We start from the raw sequence: 20711 nt of genomic DNA, 5'->3' as shown, positions 1-20711 counted from the left end.
AGTCCTTTATAGACGAATTGCCAGTACCTTATCTTGTGCTTGGGGATCTGAATGCACACAGTGGTCTGTGGGGTGACTCTCGCATCGATGCGCGAGGCCGTCTAATTGAAGGCTTTCTCTTCTCATCCGGTGCGTGTCTGCTGAACAAAAAAGAACCTACCTATTATTGTCTTGCAAGCAAAACTTTTTCTTCTATAGATCTCAGCATATATAGCTTCTCTATCCATATTTCCTCAACTTGATTGGGAAGTTATAAAAAAACCCTTACGGGAGCGAGCATTTCTCAATACTGCTGAGAACACCAAGACAATACGAATCTCCACCACACGCCCCCCGGCGGAAGGTCGATGCAGCGGACTGGAAGACATTCCAAACACTTACCAGTACGCTCTCGTGGGCTGACATTTCATCGCTCGGAATAGACGGTGCCGTCGAATATTTTACTAATTTCATAATTGTGCAGCTCTTAAGTGTATTCCCCAAACAAGTGGACTTTCTAGCAAACGCCATGTTCCGTGGTGGAATGAACAATGCCGGTACGCGCGTAGGCAGCAGAACAAAGCATGGAGGCAGCTTCGCGATTCTCCTACTGCTGAAAACCTTGTCAATTTCAAGAAAATCAAGTCCCAAGGTAGGAGAACGCGCATACAAGCCAGGAGAGACAGCTGGCAAACATTCTTATCAAGCATCAATTCATACACGGATGAGGCAAAGGTTTGGAACAGGGTCAATAGAGTAAGAGGACGACAAACACATCCGCCTCCCCTGGTACACACGCAGAGAGACAGCCTGGAGGACCAAACGAACCATCTGGGTGCACATTTTCAACAAGTGTCCAGTTCATCACAATATTCTCCAGCATTTATAAAATACAAAGCAGCAATAGAAAAAAACTAGACCGAAAGAGCACTGGGAACGAGCCATATAACCTACCTTTCTCCCTAGCAGAGCTGCATGCATCACTCACCTGTTGCAACCAATCTGCCCCAGGCTCTGACCGCATACTCTACGAAATGTTGAAAAACCTGTCCTCTAAAACAAAGAAAACCCTCCTCTGCCTGTACAACTCTATATGGACCTCCGGCGAGATCTCATCTGCCTGGAAAGAGGCCATAGTAATCCCTATCCTGAAGCACGGCAAAGATCCATCGTCTGTATCCAGCTATCGGCCCATAGCTCTAACAAGCTGCATCTGCAAAGTCTTCGAGAAGATGATAAACCACCGTCTGATACATTTCTTAGAATCAAGCAAGCTGGTTGACCCATACCAGTGTGGGTTTCGCGATGACCGATCCACCACTGACCATCTGATACGCATAGAGGCTCAGATTCGTGAAGCCTTTGTCCACAAGCAATTCTTCCTGTCTGTTTTCCTTGATATGGAAAAGGCATACGACACCACGTGGCGGTTTGGAATAATGAGAGACCTCGCACACTTTGGAATACGTGGCAATATGCTTAATATCATTGAAAGTTATCTGTCCAACCGCAGATTCCGTGTTCGTGTGGGTAATGCCCTATCAAGACCATATATACAGGAAACTGGAGTACCACAGGGTGGTGTGCTTAGTTGTAGCCTCTTTATCATAAAAATGAACTCTCTGCGTCTGTACATCCCACGCAACATATTTTATTCAGTATATGTCGACGATATACAGATAGGCTTCACATCATGTAACCTTGCAATCTGTGAGCGGCAGGTTCAGCTTGGACTGAACAAACTGTCTAAGTGGGCAGACGAGAATGGTTTTCGGCTTAACCCACAAAAGTCCACATGCGTCCTCTTCTCCAGAAAGAGAGGTCCGCACCCTGATCCCAACATCGAGATACAGGGTGAGGGTCTACCTGTAAAAACTGAACACAAATTCCTAGGCCTAATTCTGGACGCGAAGTTAACGTTTATCCCACATCTCAAGTATTTAAGAAACAAGTGCCTGAAGACAATGAGCATCTTGAAAGTGTTGTCTCGCACTACGTGGGGTAGTGACACAAGATGTCTATTGAATCTATATAAGAGCCTCATTCGATCACGTATAGACTACGGTTCCATTATATATCACTCCACTCCGCGACGCCGAGTAGCCTTCTGTCTGTAGTGTGTGTGTGTGTGTGTGTTTTTAGATGAAAAAAAACAAGCTGGTGTGCGAATCCTTGCCGAAATTTTTTCGAAAACCATAAGACTGCATTAATTCGTATCCATTATTTATTTAGTTAGACAAATCATGAAAAGTTTGCGTTCAAGTAGAAAACCCTCTTCAAATCCCTGTTGGTATTCAGTTAGTATTTTGTGTTTTCAGAAAAACTCTGATATATGGTTATGAATATTGTGGTCCAGTAGCTTACAGATAGCGAATGTAACGGGGTTTGGAAGGTAGTGCCTAATGCTCATCTAATTCCCACTCGTGTGAAGTGATTTCACTTGGCCTTCCGGCAATGGCTGTGAAAATACAACGTGTAGGTATTTAGGCTCGTCCTCAGTATGATATAAAGATCAGCCTAGATGAGCGCTCAGTTTACCTGTGACGTTTCCGGCTATGCCACAGTGGGTAAGAGAAACCACTGCAGAACAATTTCATTGCTTAACCAGCAGAACATTGTAGGTAACCAGTATTGTCAGGAACAACCTAATCTAGCAGACATGGTTACTTCAGGCCTTTTAGAGCTGCTCATGAATGACTGAAAATCATCCACTCGTGCGTTGGATGAAGCAAAACATGCGTGAAACCTGCCCGCAGTGTTGCCAGCTCAGTAGCTATGGTAGTTCTGTTATTTATTTTCTCCGAGATTGGCATTTTCAATAATTACAGACAAAATATCGTGCACATCTGGCGCTTTTATTATGAATACCCTCATAACGTCTCCGAAAACATTTTTTTTTCAATTCAGGTAAGTGAGAAACTCATTGCGAATAACAGGAGTAATCTTGTGGGCTGCTTTTCATGAGGCAACCACAAAAACGTATCGTAAGTTGCACGTTATCTCCACCAGATACCATGTAACAGGTTTATTATTTGATCAACACTCATCAATCTATACCTAAATCTTTCATATATAGTGCATTTATTTACTGAAGAGTCATTTGTAGCGATTCATACTATTAGATACTGATGTACAGAGGGGTCCGTGGTAAAGAGAAAACTTGAGTGCATAGCATGTCCCGATCTTCCTCTCTCGCAAGTGTACAATCGCCTAGATTTGCGGAAGGTAACTTGTGATTGGCACCTCTGACTACTTTGGACACACCTGTGCAGTGCACGGTTACTGCTTCCGCAGCCACTTACAGCTTGGGGGCCAGCAAAGTGAGAGCCGCACATTCAAGTATTTCGTTACCTGTAACGTTTACTGTATTTATACCTTTAAGAATGATTGGCTGTAGAATTTGCGGAGAGGGAACCATTTTTGAATGTTGGGAAAAATGCATTTACTGGCAGGAAATACAAACAGCCGTGCAATATTGCTGATGCTTCCTGTGACTGCTGCAATAAGGACACAATTACTAAACAGTAAAAACATAACCAGACATGTTCGACGAGACTCGTGCGATGAACAGCATTCCCTAAGTCCCCTATTTGTAGCACACGCCTCCTCGTTTCCTGAGATCACGGCACCGATTGGTTTGCAACAACCCCTTTTTTATCTTTGGGAATAAAAAAACATTTTTGATGCATTACTTGCAAAACAGCACTTGGTGTTCATACACAATTCCACGTCTCAAAAATCCACATGTAACAAAACTTACTTACTATCTATTTTAAACGTAAAAATTCCACATTTCTGTTTGTTACTCCAATATACCAGTTTCTTAATGCTGCGTCCAAACTGGTCGTCTGAAAAAAAATGCAAAAAGGCATTTTCAGAAAATTACCTGTTCATGCACTTTGTGAAAGCTATATACGGCGATAGTGAAGCGATCACACATGTATGACACACCCAACTTCTACATTTATATGGCGTTGCTGTCCCGATACGACTGTTCTAACGCGATTTCAACCTTGCGTCTCTTAGCAGTTGGGGCAGCACTGGCCCGCATTTGCTGCCGCAAAGATCATGACTTTTGATGTGAAGTCTAACTGATGGGCGCGATGAAATTTCCATGGTAAGCTTCTACACAGTGCTAATGTGTCCAGCGCAGTCAGTGCAATCTATTATGTTCAATGCACGCTGAAGAGGAACCGCTAGTTCGCTCCCTCTGATGAAATACATTTAGTAGACCCGATTTGTATTTATAGCTTTCATTCACCGCATCTCCTTAAGGAGACACAAATTACTACTGGATATTCTGACTGATGAAACCATTCTCGATGCCATAAGAGAACCAAAACTCACATTAGGGATAAGAGTAATGAAAAACAACGGTATTTTAAGGGGTGCACTACCAGATTTGACGAGAAACTCGATGTGTTGCTCTGTATCGATGCTGTTAGTATTTGCGGTTAAAGTAAATGAGGTACACAGCGCTCGTCCTGTGTATCGCGTCTACGTATTCGTCCTCTCGCGCTGCAACAAAATTAAATTGTCTGAATTTGTGTTGTAAAGCCATCAGCTATATTAGCGTACTTCACACACTCAAATGGGGGCGTCCGTCTGTCTCTCTTTCTTTCTCTCTCGCTCTCCATCTCTGACTCTCTTTGTTTCGGTGTAGCTAACCGTTTTCCTGCCAACTAGGGTCTCTGGTCTAGTAGTGAGATCGTGGTGCTGCTGTGATGAGGGAACTGCGTTCGAAACCAATCATGGCGCCGACATGCGTCATTGGTTTTTTTGACAGTGAATATATTGCGCTCAGTACTTCACACGCCCCACGTCAACTTGGGTTAGTGCGTATGTGCCACTACCGATGCGCCACTTCGAAATAAACTTCATTCACCCCAACCTCGATCTCTGGCTCTGTGAAACTAGGTATGTGCTGCACTTCAATGAACCAAATCGACCTCAATTTTGGTCGCAGATTATGTGCAACTTTGTATGTGGCACTCTTAATTAAACCTTTTTCACAGCAACTTTGGTCCCTAGGTATGTGCCCCTGGGTAAGCGCCGCTCTTCGATAAACGCCTTTTACGCCAACTTGTGTTACTAGCTCTGTGCAACTGGGTATTTGTAGATGTAGATAAAGATACTGGTGATCTACTAGTGCATGTGCCGCTTTTCAATGAACATGTGTGGCACCAACTTGTGTCGCTTCGTATGTGCCACCGCGTGTGTGCTGTTCTTCAATGACAAAAAATCAATTTAAATTTCCCCGGTGGTGAGCAGAATCGAAATTGCGACATAAATAATTAGAAAATCTTGACTCAATATATTTTCAAACAGGCGCCCCTCTGCAGCTCTACTAGATGCAGCAGCATGTTCGGACAGAAGCGGGCAGAAGCATTCCAGCTGTATACATGCATCATACATACAGCGGAAGCAGCGGAAGAATTCTATAGTGACCTCTACAGTACCCAGAATAACCAAGCTACTTTCATTCGAAGTAGTGATGAACGGGATACAGAGGCTCCTTTTTTCATTAGCGATAAAGTTAGAAGGGCCTTGAAAGACATGACCAGGGGAAAAGCTGCTGGCGAAGACGGAATAACAGTCGATTTAAGTAACGATGGAGGAGATACCATGCTTGAAGTGCTTGTTTCCCTTTATACGCAATGCCTCACGACTTCAAGTGTACCGGAAAGCTGAAAGAAAGCCAATATTATACGCATCCGTAAGAAGGGAGACGTTAAAGAATTGAAGAATTATAGACAAATCTGCTTGCTTTCAGTATTGTATAAAATATTCACCAAGATAGTTTCCAATAGAATCAGGGCAACACTTCTCTTCAACCAACCAAGAGAACAGGCTGGCTTCAGGAAGGGATATTCTACGATGGATCATATCCATGTCATCGATGAGGTAATCGAGAAATGTGCCGAGTACAATCAACCTCTCTATATGGCTTTCATAGATTATGAAAAAGCATTTGATTCAGTAGAGATACCAGCAGTCATAGAGGCATTGTGTAATCAAGTAGTACAGGAGGCATACGTGAATATCTTGGCAAATATCTACAAGGATTCCAGAACAACCTTGACTCTAGGCTAGAAAAGTAGAAAGTTACCTATCAAAAAAGGGGTCCGACAAGGAGACAATATCTCGAAAATGTTATTCACTGCATGCTTGGAAGAAGTACTCAAGCTGTTAGACTGGGAAGCCTTAGGAGTGAGGATCAACGGCGAATATCTCAGCAACCTTCGGTTTGCAGATGACATTGTCCTATTCAGAAACAATGGGGGCGAATTACAGCAAATGATTGAGGACCTTAACCGAGAAAGTGTAAGAGTGGGGTTGAATATTAATAATCAGAAGACTAGCATAATGTTCGATAGCCTGACAAGGAAACAAAAATCGAGGATCGCCAGTCAGCCCCTAGAGTCTGTAAAGGAGTACGTTTATCTAGGTCAATTATTCGGAGGGGACCCTGATCATGAGAAGGAAATTTACAGAAGAATAAAAGTGGGTTCGAGTGCTAACGGCAGGCATTGCCAAATCCTGACTGGGAGCTTACCAGCGTCGTTGAAAATAAAAGTGTACAATCATTGCATTCTACCGGGGCTAAAATAAGGGGCACAAACTTGGAGGTTAACAAAGAAGATCGTGAACAAGTTAAGGACCGCACAAAGAGCGATGGAACGAAAAATCTTGGGACTTATATTAGGAGACAGGAAGAGAGCGGTGTGAATCAGAGAACAAACGGGGATAACCGATATTCTAGTTGACATTACGCGGAAGAAATGGAGCTGGGCCGGCCATGTAATGCGTAGGATGGATAACCGGTGGACCATTAGAGTCACAGAATGGATACCAAGAGAAGGGAAGCGCAGTGGAGGACGGCATAAAACAAGGTGGGGTGATGAAGTTACGAAATTTGCAGGAGCAAGTTGGAATCAGCTTGCGCAAGACAGGGGTAATTGGAGATCACAGCGAGAGGCCTTCTTCCTGCAGTGGACATAAATATAGGCTGGTGATGATGGTGATGACATACAGCGGTTTTAGTACGGTGTACCGATACTTTGCATCAGTGATAATCGCAGTAACGTCAACCTTCATCGTAATATGGGTTCTGCCGGATTTTTTAAAATAAAGGACAATCAAGTTTGTGAAATCACGTGTTAGTACGTGTAGAACATTTCTATCGCTTTCCCCCAGGGAGTCGATTACTCTTTGTCAGTTGTGCACTCCGAAGGGTTCATTAACTGGAAGGGGCGACAATCACACTCGAATAAATTTTCCATTTCCGCTTTTTAAGTGTGTCTTCAGGACATCAACTAGAAATACTGGGCAAGAGTTTGTGCAAGGACTCACCTTTGCTGGTCATGTTAGCAGTAGCGCAAACAGACAATGCCACTATTTACATTCCCCAATATTCTGTTGCCATCCGAAGGCATGTTCTACTAGTCGTCTCTGGGCTTAATGAAATCTGCTTAGTCATTCATTTAGCTCAAAAAAAAACTTTGTTACCTTTGTCTACTTGCATGTATTCTTCTCCAGTTTTGTTATTTATCCACAGCCATGAAGAAACACGAGTATCGTATCTGCAATAACAACGCCAACACAATCAGACATGCCCGCTCTTTCACACAGACATACATTGAACACATTCATCTGCACCCAGCACCTCTTCAGGTTTTGTAGGCGGTTTTCTTGAGTAGAGTAGGCATAAAAATATCTTACTTATTTCAGGGCTCATTTGCCTAGAACTTCGTTACATCTACTAAGCTTCTAAAAATTTGGACTAAACCAAATGGTTTCGTAAAGAAAGATATTCGGCGGAACTCATCTCACAATGACTATTGATGGTTATACGATTAATTTTCTAGAATTGTAGTGACACTCAGCCTTCCGGAAATCACGCGTATTTAGCATTTGTAGTAGTAATTCTGAGCCTTCCATTGCTTCGGCTATGTGTGAAATACTCCGGTATCGTCCCACACAGTTGTGGCATTCACTTGCCAAGGTCGCGCATGAGCATGGCGGCATGACGGTGACTGTATGACGCCGACGCAGTGATGAGCATAAAATGACGTAGGAGGAATGATGGCGATGTGAACGACAGAGGCAGCGTGACGACGACGGCATGACGAGAATGAGATGACGATTCTTAAATGAGTGGGCACGGTGGAGTGGGCACGGTGGAGTGGGCACGGTGAGAGGCAATAGTGAGTATGATGTAGCGGCACCCATGAAGTCGCTCATAAACCCGATCTTGCTTTTTGTGCAGTGTATCGCCCGGTTTGGCACAACAAACGGATTCAGCGATTGCCGGCTGTTCATCGACAGTGTTGCTGATGGCTCCGATCTTCAATAATGCAGCCTCATGTCACCAGCCTTGCTTTAACGGTGGCATCCCTTCCATGGTCAGCCGGTCGACAACACTGTTGCCGACTGAATCGACACGGGAGGATATAACGAAATTGGAATTCCTATGCCCGTTCAGTGGGCACGGTGGAGCGACAGACATGCGGCAGACCATTTTTCTGCCCCTACTTTTATTCTCTCTTTCAGAGAGACGACAGATCACTGGCCTCCAGCGGAGCAGATATCCCCCCCCCCTCCTCCCCATCGTCCAGACCCCTTCCACAGAAAATAGGAAGCTACAATGACACGTCAACCGACTGACACAGGGCGCTGGCTCACATTGCTCCACCTACGTTCAGCAGCGCATTATCTTTTCAATTTTGCACTCTCGCAGCTAACACACCCTCGCTCGTTACTTCGGCCACCCGCCTTACCTTCTCTGCCCTTTAGAGGAAGCGTCAATATATATGTTGTGCCGAGGAGAGCTTTGGCTCGTGCTTTCACGTTGTTCTTATGGTGATTAAGTAAGTGCCACCACTGACACATAGTGCAATATAGAGCAACAAATAGCCGCCTCCAAAACCATCCTAAGCGCCTTTTAGATAGCAGCTGGGGTTGGTTCTCCATAATTTTGTTCATAAGTAAATTGTTTTATCTTCGACAATCCAACTAACGTGCCCATGGCCACTAATATCCATCTTCTAATCCGGCTGGTTAGAACAGTCGAGCATGATTAATGCGCAGATGGTACCAATAGCTACGCACTTTCCACTTCTATTTGTGAGCAGAGCTGACGTGTTCACATTGAGAAACGACCAGAACCAACCAGAATCGATAAAATGTGCGTATGTAGTGAGATGCTGCAAGTTTACTGGCGGTAACAATCACAATGCTCATTCTAACTACTATCCCAGCATCGGTGATGCATTCCTTTATAGCATTAAACGTGTGCTTTAACCACATTGGAGGTATCAAGAAGAGAACCTGAGGTGTATTGAGTGGTTAAGTGGAGGACATAAGAGGCATAGAAATGTCACTTTGACAAATGAGGGCGTGCAAGGTCGCCAGTGACCCACGAGCGCGCAACTATTGAGAAATTACAATCTAAGTGCGCTGTCATGAACTTATAGAGAGTTGCATAGAGCTAAGTTCTTGAAAATATTTTTGTTGATGACACCTGTCACTAATCTTGAAAAATTGATCTGATCACATCACTGGAAAGGCAATATAGGAGAAACATGAGGAAATATTTTATGTTATAAGTGGACGATGATCCTGTTTTCTTTAATTAATGGATATAACGTCAAAAACAAGAATGGAAGCAATCTCGCTATCCACTGCGCCAATTGCGGGTGCAGGCTGGTGCTTGATGATATTGAGGTACTGCGCAGTTATCGAGACAGTCAAGCGCGGGAAACTTTTGACAGCTTCACGATGATGCGCATAGGCCCGCTATGCGTCAGCTCCCCTTCACTCGTTATCACCGACAAGGAGTACAGATATCTACTTGACTAATCATTCTATGAATGTTACTTTTACCTTCATATCCAAGCGCGACTGGCATCTAAGCCACTCCCCCTCCCCCCCCCCCCCCACTCTATTTCTTTTTTTGTCTCCCTTTCTCCCTTCCCTTTCAAGCTACATATCTGTGCACGCACAATAAAGCAACCGTTGGCAGTTCAGCGTTCGTCCTGTATTCTTCCTTCTGTCCATGTTTTTAGTGCTGGCTCTTACACCATGAATGCATATCAACGAGCTCGCCTTCAGACCCTTTCAAGAATAAAATAAGCTTGCCATTTTACCCTCAGAAGTTCCTGTCTGATCATTTCATTTTTCTGTGCAATAAAAGCTTACAAGCAAAATATCTGCTGGGGTGCTACATCTCCCTTCAATTTGCTCTTTTCTAAGTGAATTTGAAAGTTATCGCAAAATTCGAGAAAAAAATGAGCTGTTTGCTATCACATGAGCTACGCGCATTTATTGTCGTACTCACCACTTTTATGCGCAATATCTTTTTTTTTAAATTTGTGTTATGTCGTATGATGCGATTGGACATTCTTATTTTTGTAGTATTAGTTGGCGATCTTTTGCATCTTGTGTACTGACTGCTGCTTAAATCCTTACGCTAAAGCTGACGCCATAAATAAAATTAAAACCATGGCACTCTTTTTCAAAATAATGAATAGCATACACTTACATTTCACCGCCGGACTCCCGCTCGTAAAAGAAGTCGTAGTCATAATGGGGACCCTGTGCTAGATTTGTCCGGTTTAGTTGATATTTCTTATATTTGGCGCAATGCATACTGTTGTCCATGTAGACTTGTCTATAGTTGGATGAATATACCCATATATATTTTGTGGTGTTCAGCATCTGAAAAATGGAATTTCTTGAGACATGCATTTGCGGGTGCAGGCCGGTGCTTGATGATACTGAGGTACTGCGCCGTTATCGAGACAGTCGAGCGCGGGAAAATTTTGATAGCTTCACGATGATGCGCATAGCCCCGCTATGCGTCAGCTCCCCTTCACTTGTTATCACCGACAAGGAGTACATATATCTTCTTCACTAATGATTATATGATTGTTACTTTTACCTTCATACCGAGAGAAGCCGCTCTCGCACGCCAGCGGTGCCAAAGCGCGGCTCAACCGGAAACCGCTCTCGATCCAGAGGGCGCTCGGTGTCCAGCGTGAGGATACAGGAGGAGCCTACCTGGGCGGATCGTGTCAAAGGGAAGACGAAGAAGGATCAGCAGATACCCACGGAGGTAACGCGGTCGACTTCAACGTGGAGGCATTACTGAAGGAAATTAAGGAGCTTAAAGAGGAGGTACACCAACTCAAAGCCGCCAAGGCAAACCCCAAGCACGGTGAAATAGAGGCGAGCAACCAGACGCCAGAGGTAGTCGAACAGATACCCCACGTAGGACTCAGTAAAGCAAAGCGTAAGTCCCCCTTCCTGAGGAGGAGCAAGAGGGCGACTCGGAAACGTCTGAGGGAGAGGCTCAGCAAAGAAAGATGCTGGAGGAACTTATCAGGATATGTAGAGAAAATCGGGAAAGCGTAAAGCTTTTGCAGCAAAGAGTAACAGTACTACAAGAAAAGACGGCAATTATGGCCAAAGCCAAGGTCCGAGCGCAAAGCAAGACAGTGAATCACTCCGAGGATGCTCCGGACGCGGAGCAAGGCATGGTAATGTAGCATCATGGCGGGCGATCACAAAGATCTGGTAGTCTGGCAGTGGAACTGCGCTAGTTTTCAAAGGTGCAAGGCTCAACTACGGCAGTTTTTAACGAATCATGTGGAAAAGCCGCAGATTTTATTATTACAGGAGACACTATGTGATGTCCCTACCCTCTCTGGCTTCAAAACTATGTAGGTCAGGAACGAGGGAGGAAGAGGATTAGCCAAAATGATAAAAAATTACCCTTCATTAAGCATCAAATTCATTGTGGGCGGGGTAGGGTGGAAGCCCTTTTCGTGGATGTTATACCGCACGGGTGGCTTAAGCAGATCGCCTTTTTGCTTAATGTTTATAGCCCGCCGTCAGACCAGAGACAGACGTTTAAGTCTCTGCTAATGAAGGCGACGTTGATAGCCAAGCACTCTCCCCTGATAGTTGCCGGGGACTTTAACGCCCCTCATAGTGCATGGGGCTACGTCAGACAGACAGTAAAAGGATAGAATCTGGTGAGTATCCTGGATGATCTCGCGTTTACAGTAATCACGGACTCAGGGTTCCCCACTAGGCTGGGCACGTCGGTTGCGCGAGACACAACACCTGATTTGGCATGTGTAAGAAACGTAGGTAACGTCACGTTGGTGAATAAGCAGGGAAACCTGGGCAGAGACCACTTCATAGCGGCAGTAACCTTAGGGGTGGACGCCCGACCGGCCAGGGTACTTCGAGTGACGGACTGGAATGCGTTTAGAAAACTTAGGAAGGAGCGAACGAACACATTTTCCTCATTTGGTGAGGCTATAGACTCGCTCACAGAAGAGATAGAGAGGGCTACTGCAATAGTAAAAACGGAAGTGGAGGTCCCAAGAATGGACCCACTCCTAGCGCACCTGCTGGAGGCCAAATCCTCGATTCTGATGAGGTGGAAAACACAACGGCTAAACTGCAGGCTGAGGAAAAAGGTTGCGGAGCTTAATAGAGGGATCGAAAATATTGCACGTAACTCAATAGGTTACAATGGGACGAGGTCTGTGCGGCAGTAGACGGGTCCATGCGCTCAGGAGGGAAGTGGAACCTCCTCAAGCACCTCCTGGGTTACGCGCAGGCTAACGGGAATCAAAGGCAAACACTTAGTAAAGTCATACACAAGCACGAACAGGAGGGAAGTACTGAGCAGTCGCTTTTAAATGCGGTCGCGGATAGATACCTCCCCATAGGATCGACGCAGGAAGAGGATTATCCGCCGATCGAGTGTGCGACGGTGGAGGAGCTGGACGCGCCCTTCACAGAATCGGAGATTAGGGCAGTGCTCCACAATTTAAATAGCAGATCGGCTCCGGATCTGGATTACGTTTCTAACAGGCTATTACGTAACCTGGACGATAAGACAGTGGAACTACGAACTAAGGAGGTTAACAGGGTATGGGAGGCAGGACAGGTGCCCGGCGGATGGAAGGAGGCATCGGTGATACTCATCCAAAAACTTGGAAAGCCCCTTAATTTGGACAACATGAGACCGATATCACTGACCTCATGCATAGGCAAGGTAGCGGAGCACGCAATCTTGAACAGGGTTTCCGGGTACATAGAGCGCATTGACCTCTTCCCACATAATATGGTGGGTTTTCGGCCCGGCCTATCGACGCAGGAGGTTATGCTAATGCTGAAAAAGCAAATCTTTGATAGCGGCACTCGGGACGTGAGAGGGATTCTCGCCCTAGATCTCACTAAAGCGTTTGACACAGTATTACATCGATACATACTGCAGGCCACGGCCGTGATAGGCCTAGGAGTCAAATTCCAGGCCTTTTTCAGGTCCTTTCTCATGAATAGAACCGATATTATTCAGGTGGGGCAGAGACGGTCGAGCGTGTACGAACTGGGGGCTCGGGGTACCCCCCAGGGATCAGTCATCTCACCACTCCTCTTCAACATAGTCATGAAGGGTCTTTCAGAAAGGCTGGGCGGCCTCCCGGGCATAGGTCATGCTCTGTACGCAGATGACATCACTATCTGGTGCCCAGGGGGCTGCCTAGCGGAAATGGAGCAAGCTCTACAAGCGGCCTTGGACGAGACAGAGGCTTACCTCGTGGACACAGTTCTCAAGCTGTCTCCGAGTAAGTCGGAGCTATTACTTCACAGACCGGCAAGGCAAGGGGTTAGGGGTCTGACACCGCTCAACCAGCTACCCGTGGCATTATACGCGAATAATGGGCAGAAAATTCCTAGAGTCGACTCAGTCAAGATCCTAGGCCTGCTCATAGATGCGAGGGGTTGTAATGCTAGAACAATTGCCAACGTTACAGCCAAAACGGAGAACATGTTGAGGTTAATTGCTAGGGTGTTCAACCGAAAGAAGGGGTTAGGTGAGGACAACCTCCTTCGGATGTACCATGCGTTTCTGATGAGCCATATTAACTATTTGGTGTCAGCTTTAGTATGGACCAAAACGGAAAAGACCAAGTTAAATACCCTCATGCGCAAGAGCATCATGAAAGTGCTAGGCTTGCCGATTGCCACGAGCTCCGTCAGGTTAGGTGAACTTGGAATGCACAGTAACATAGACGAGATCATAGAGGCGCAGGTCACTGCCCAGGTGGTCAGGCTGTCGTCGACCAAAGCTGACAAGCGAATCCTTGACGAGGTTGGCATGGCTCCTAGAATAATGGAGGAACCGCCGATAACACTGACACGGGAAACGATAGAGACCTACATGGTGGGGCCCTTCCCGCGAAATGTACATCCACATCATAACGAGGGTAGACGTAAAGTCCATGCACGAGCCATCTTGAAAAGAGTTAGAGATGGCATAGACTCTTCGCTCTTTGTCGATGCGGCGCCATACGGCAACAGGAAAATGTTCGCGTTGTCGGTTATAGACTGGCGGGGAGTGCTTCGCTCGGGGTGGCCGCCTCGTAAGGGCGGCCACCCCGGGTATAGCAAAGAAAATCGCAGTTGCGCTGGCCTTGTGTGACTCAGAGCATTTCTACATTTGCACCGACTCGAGAGACGCAATCAGAGCATTCGAATCGGGTAACATCGCAGGAGAGGCGGCTTATATTCTAGAGAAGAGGGCTTGCCCCGGTTCTCAATATATTACGTGGTTCCCCGCACACATGGGGACGAACGTTCTCGAGGGCTTCCCAAACCTCAACGAGGTGGCCCACGACCGTGCGCGAGAACTCACGCGCCGCGACGGTCTGGAGTCTCCGGAGGGGCAGGAAGGGACTCAGCAGAACGATCCACTTCTCACATTTCATGAAATTACTAAACATTACCAGCTTGTCAAGAGAGTTTATCCTCTCCCTCACCCGAAGCTCAGCAGAGGTTAGTCAGCTACTCTTAGAATGTTGCAGACGGGATCTTTCCCGTCGCGGGGCTTCCGTAGTAGGATATAGTCAGACGTGGACCCTGGTTGTCCCGACTGTAATGAAACCTTTTGCTCTATGGCTCACATGCTCTGGTGATGTCCCGCGTTACCTAACGACCTACTCTCCAGCGAAGCCGAGTATGAGGAGGCCATCAGAAGCACGGTACTCCGAAAGCTAGTCCAGGCTATCCAGAGGGCCGAGGAAACGGCGGAGCGTCACGGCGTTCTGTCCTCTACGTGGGCGCGGCCAGCGGTTACAACGGCCTCCTGTTAGGGGGTCCTGACAGTAGCTCCTCAGGATCAAATAATGTTCGTTGTCTGTCTGTCTTGGGACATGCATCCTTAGGAAAAATATCTAATGTGACTCGTAGCAATGAATGTGTGTCCAAGCTGCATTTTGGTGTGAAATTACACGCGTGTAGGAATAAATATTTCTAGAATATCAACCTAGCTTAGTAGGTTCAAAAGTCCAGTGTGACTGCGAATCATACAAAAATACAGAGAATACGCAAAAGCACGCCAATAATGTTTCAGAAGCAAGGACATTAATGCAACGTTTCATTGTTCTAGCCTATTGTCGTTCTTGGCACTGCTGGTAGGAATAAAAACGCAATAGTGGCGTTAGGCTTCTGGTAATGTATTTCAGTATACGTAGTAGCATCGAAGCTACAACTGTAAAAGCCTATCGAGTTTGCGATTATTTTGTTTTAGAAATGGAGCTGTTTAATCCAGCCGGAAGTCGGTGACGCATAAACAGAAAATGTGGGCCGATCCTGGCCGTCGTGCAGAAAGGGTCCAAGCGCGATGGCACTTACACCTGTGAACTAGCGAACCTGAGCCCGGATAAGTCTATCTAAGCATGTTTGGGACTACTTATGCTTAGTCAGTCATTGATAGAAAATTGATAGCCAATAAATAGCTAATCGATAATTAATCAATAATCAATAAAGTCCTGAAAATGCTGGGGATCACTTGGTAGTGCTCAGCCTGGTCCAAAAGCCAGGATAAGCTAGGTGCCCATTAGCTCCGTTGTCTCTTTAGCATTGAGCCTCCAGTGCAAGCTACGCTAATGTTTTTTGTTTTTCATTTTGTGATTATGTTCTTATGCGGGCCATCATTCAGATACTGTAGGTGCTCTGTTCAGTTTACCGCCTCGTTTTATTGACCTTCATTTATTCACCATATTCGGGACACTAAAATATCCATGCTTAGACCTCTTTCAGACGTGATCGAATTGGCTTGTAAATGGCAATAAGATTCAATTTATTTTCGAATACGAAGTGCCCAAAGTCGCCGATACGCTACTTAAGCCCTTTGGCGTTGCACTGAAAGCCATACATTACAAACTCCCACATTACTATTTAAGCGCTTTAATCTTCAAACCTAAGTCATCTTGTTTTGCTTCTTTTTATGCCATATTACAGCGGAGCTGCTTTACGCTAGTTTTGAGCGGATCGCTGCGTGCGTAGATCGAGCGCGTAGGCCAAAAACTCCGTAGCCTCGATACAAAGCAAAAGCGTATCGCCGGCTTATCGCTTGGCTCGTCCAACGGGTCTGGAAGTTCACGTCTTAATGATATGTCAAACGCGGATGCCATCCATCAGAAAATGCCAAATAACGACACGTGGGCGACGCGCATACGGCGTTGCTTTAACAATTCAGGAGAACGTCTAAGGCGGCGCTCGTATGTAATGTTTTTCTGCGCTGTTTGATTTTAGTATCTTGCTTGGTGGTGTTATGTGTGGATGAGGAAGCTGGCCTGACGTAAGATGAGATGACAGTGCCACTGTCGGCATGTGCACCTTTTCGTGAAGTTCTTCGCTATTGATAACTTGGCACATGAGAGTGGCTTCTACGTAGAATGGCGCGTATCATTCTTTAGAAGACTGCAAAGACAACTGCAGACAGACAGACAAAGAACTTTAATGGAGGTCCTAAGAAGCTCTGTTGCCCCCTCTCAGGGAGGCGACGAAGCCGCGGGCCGCACCCACGTCGGGACGGGGAGACCAAGCTCCAGCGCCGCATCGTGGGCTCTCTGGACAGCCCAAAATTGGCATGACTGGTCGGAGCTCCGAAGAGCAGAGCTCCACTCCTCTGCAGTGCATCGATGCGGGCCCCTCTGTAACGAGGGGCATCCCCAGAGCATGTGTTCCAAAGTACTACATTGTCCACAGCTAGGGCAGTCTGGACTAAAGCAGTCTGGATTGATGTAGTGAAATAAATTCAGGTTGGGATATGATCCCGTCTGAAGCATGCGTAGTGTGACAGCTTGAGGTCTGGTTAGTGTCCCGTGTGGGGGAGGGTATAGTCTTCTACCAAGGTAGTAGTGTTTGGTAACCTCGTTGAAGGTGGAGAGAGTGTCACGGAACTCGACGAGCCTAGAATCGACGGAGCCTCGACTTGCAGTGGCGTCAGCGCGGAGGGTTAGTTCGCGCGCTTGGACGTGTGCGATGTCATTGAGGTTGCGGAGGGAGTCGAGTTGGGGTTCGAGATGGGCCGGAAACCACGTGATTGTATGTGGCTGGATGACTTTGCCTTTGAGAATTCGATGAGCTTCCTTGGCGATGGCACCAGAGGCAAATGCCCGAACCGCCGCCCTCGAGTCAGTAAATATTTCAGCTCTCTCATCGTCGAGAAGTGCAAGAGCGACCGCAGCCTGCTCTGCTCTAGCCGGGGTGCTGTCTCTGATGGAGGCCGCACAAGTGACGTGTCCGTCGTGATTGAATACCGTTGCGACGAAGTCCGGTGTGTGCTCGTACTGGGCCGCGTCAACGAAAGTGACCGTGTGAGGCGAGGCTTTTATGCTCCGGAGCAATTTCACAGCCCTAGCTTTGCGCCTGCTCGCATTGTGTTGTGGATGCACGTTTTTGGGAAAAGGAGCAACCGTAATGTTGTCCCGTAGGTAATCTGGCATTTCACATGTGCGTTACATCGCTACAGTGGAGCCGATTCCTAAGACCGCGAGAATCTCCCTCCCAGCAGGGGTGCTAGACAGTCGTGATCTTGCGCCGTTTCCTGAGCTTCGATGATTTCATCGAGTGTATTATGTACACCTAGTTGAAGAACGCGGTCCGTGCTGGCGTTTATTGGTACTCCTGTCACTTTTTTGATGCTTTTACGGATGAGCGTGTCCAGCTTGTGCCTTTCAGAAGCGTACCACTTGTGCATTGCAGCCACGTAAATTATGTGACTCATTAAGAATGCGTGGAATAGCCGTAGCAGATTGTCCTCCTTTAGACCGCTCCTCTTGTTGGAGATTCTATTGATTAATCCAATCATGCATTCCGTCTTGGTCGTGATTTTTCTGAGCGTCGTGATGTTACCTCCGGTAGACTCTATGAACATTCCCAGCACCTTTAGGGTGTCGACCCTAGGAATGCTCGCCCCACTTTTGGTGTGTAGTTCTATGTCAACTTCGTCCAGTGGCTTCCAACCCCTGGGTTTAGGACCTTTGCGGACCGGTCGGTAGAGTAGTAGTTCAGACTTCGTTGTCGAGCATCGTAGGCCTGTGCCATCGAGGAAGGTTTCAGTACGGTCGACTGCTTCTTGTAGGCTCGATTCCACTTGCCCTTCGCTGCCGCCGGTGCACCAGATAGTGATGTCATCGGCCTATATCGTGTGGTGAACTCTTTCGATTCCCGACAGGGATACCGAAAGTTGCCTGAGGGCAGGTTGAACAACAAGGGCGATAGCACTGCTCCCTGAAGCGTGCCTTTGGGTGCGAGTGAATACCCTTCTGATTTGTGGTCTCCAAGCTTTAACGTGGCTTGGCGGTTCTCCAGGAATGATCTTACGTAACCGTGAAAGGCTTGTCCTAAGTTAAGATCCGAGATGGATTCCAGAATATGTCGGTGTGATATGTTGTCGAAGGCCTTCTCTAGGTCAAGCCCGAGAATTCCCCGCACGTCTCTCGTATCTTGGTCTATGATTTGAGTCTTGATTAATTTCATTACATCTTGTGTCGAGAGGCCTGGTCGGAAGCCCACCATGTTGTATATAGGGAAGGAGACCACTCCGTTCGACATGCTTAGAAATCCGATTGTGAATTACGTGTTCCGCTACCTTTCCTACGCAGGATATAAGGGAAATCGGTATGAAGTTGGGTACGTTTGGAGCTTTGCCGGGCTTCGGAATGAGGATTACCAGAGCCTCTTTCCAACCTCGTGGGACTTCACCTGTTTGCCAGGCCTTGTTGATTTCTTCTGTAAGCCACGCTATGAAGTCGTCGTCAAGGTTTCTAAGAGCCTTATTGGTGATTTGATCAGGCCCTGGCGCGGACCTGGCATTGAGGCTGTGTAGGGCCTCCCTGACCTCGTAGACTTTGAAGGGGGCGTCCAATTCGGGGCACGAACCGCCCCTATACGTTGGGTAGTCGTCTGGGTTGGCCAAGCCCAGGGGGAGGTACCGACAAGCGAGGTTATCCAGGGCTTTCGACACGTCTTCTTGGCGAGTGGTCTCATGTACGATTCTCTCTAGTACTTTACTTTGGTTGGATCTAGCATTAGTTGCGTCGAGTAGGTGCTTGAGGAGATTCCACTTGGCGCCCACTCTCATTTGTCCGTCAACCGAATTGCATATTTCATCCCACTGCTGTTGGCTTAGTACCCCGACAGTGCTCCTCAATGGCTTTGTTAAGCTCTGCGATCTTTTTTCTAAGCCGCCGATTGAGCCTTTGCCCTTTCCACCTGTTCAGTAGCGATGTTTTTGCTTCGAGTAGGTGTGCCAGCCGACTATCCACCCGGTCGACTTCGAGGTCGGTCTGTATCTTCCTAGTCGCCGCTTTAATATCTGCCTGAGCCGCTCGGTCCATTGATCCAACTGCAGAAATTTTTTTCCATGACGATCGCAGTACAGTGACCGCATGCTCAAGCCATTGATCAGTATTTTGATATTGTTAACCACCGATATCCACCGCAGGCTATCAAAAATGCAATGCAAAACTTCTGGTATTTAGGCATTGTTTCGTGAGTTTATTCTCACGTCCATAATCATCTAGGGTAGCGCGCAGCCATCATTGTGATTCACTCTTCACAGTTTTCACACTTGCTGACGCTGCCGCATGAAGTAGTAATGTTTCATGCTAAGCTGACGACGTACTGGAGATCATCTAAAAAAATTGGTGGGGTTTAGCTTTGGTTAATCCTGGTTGACAGCGAAAGCTTCACTGCCCTGGCTAGGCACATTGTCGAGATGTGACTAAGGTGTGGTTTCACAATGATATACGGACATGTTTGCAATGAATACAATGTTTATTCGTCACTTTTTATGCCTATGAAGACACTGCGGTAATCAGTAAAGTAGTGAGACTTGGTTGCAATTCGCAGCCGGGCCCAATTCTACTCGGGCAATGGCGGCAATGTCTCCTTTCAGGGCTCCGTGAAGGCCTAAATATAGTCCGACGTAGCGTGAACGCGCGCACACGTTATGTCACGTTGGCGAGAACAGCGGCTATAGTTCGACCAAATGCTTCGACGTAGTGGCGCCGCCAACCTAACCGGACGCGCGGCCAATGCGCTCCGACGCTCCAGGCGACAGATGACGCTCGCCCGCGTGCCGATGGACTATAAACGCGCCTTAATGCTCTCTTGTGGTTTAACCTCTAGCTCTCAAGGTGAAAACTGTTGAGTCCCCGACGGTTGCCTGAAGTAGCGTAATGAAGGAGGACCGTGTACTGCTGAGTGGCCTGGCAGAACGTGTTCCTCGATAGGCTTCCACGTTTATTGCACGTGACCCGACCAGACGGCACCGTACCGGGAAGGTAACCGAAAGTCTCCTCATCCACTGCAGTATTAAGGGTGTGGCCGCTACCAGGATATACAGAGGTGCTAGAAGG

The 20711-nt window shown here is 46.9% G+C and overlaps 1 protein-coding gene across 1 annotated transcript in view; it reads right to left on the bottom strand.

Moving 5' to 3' along the window:
• Positions 1 to 7484: 7484 nt before the first annotated feature.
• LOC119459602 (actinia tenebrosa protease inhibitors-like) overlaps positions 7485 to 20711 on the bottom strand; it is a 160736-nt gene continuing 147509 nt past the window's right edge. The window contains exon 6 of the mRNA XM_049670916.1: positions 7485 to 7562. Coding sequence (XP_049526873.1) covers positions 7524 to 7562 — 39 coding nt within the window. The 3' untranslated portion in view covers positions 7485 to 7523. The remainder of the gene's footprint in view (positions 7563 to 20711) is intronic.

The sequence above is a fragment of the Dermacentor silvarum genome, chromosome 7 (assembly GCF_013339745.2).
Source record: "Dermacentor silvarum isolate Dsil-2018 chromosome 7, BIME_Dsil_1.4, whole genome shotgun sequence".
NCBI lineage: Eukaryota > Metazoa > Arthropoda > Arachnida > Ixodida > Ixodidae > Dermacentor > Dermacentor silvarum.
Note: the sequence above shows the minus strand (reverse complement) of the source record. Positions and strands in the feature narration are given on the sequence as shown.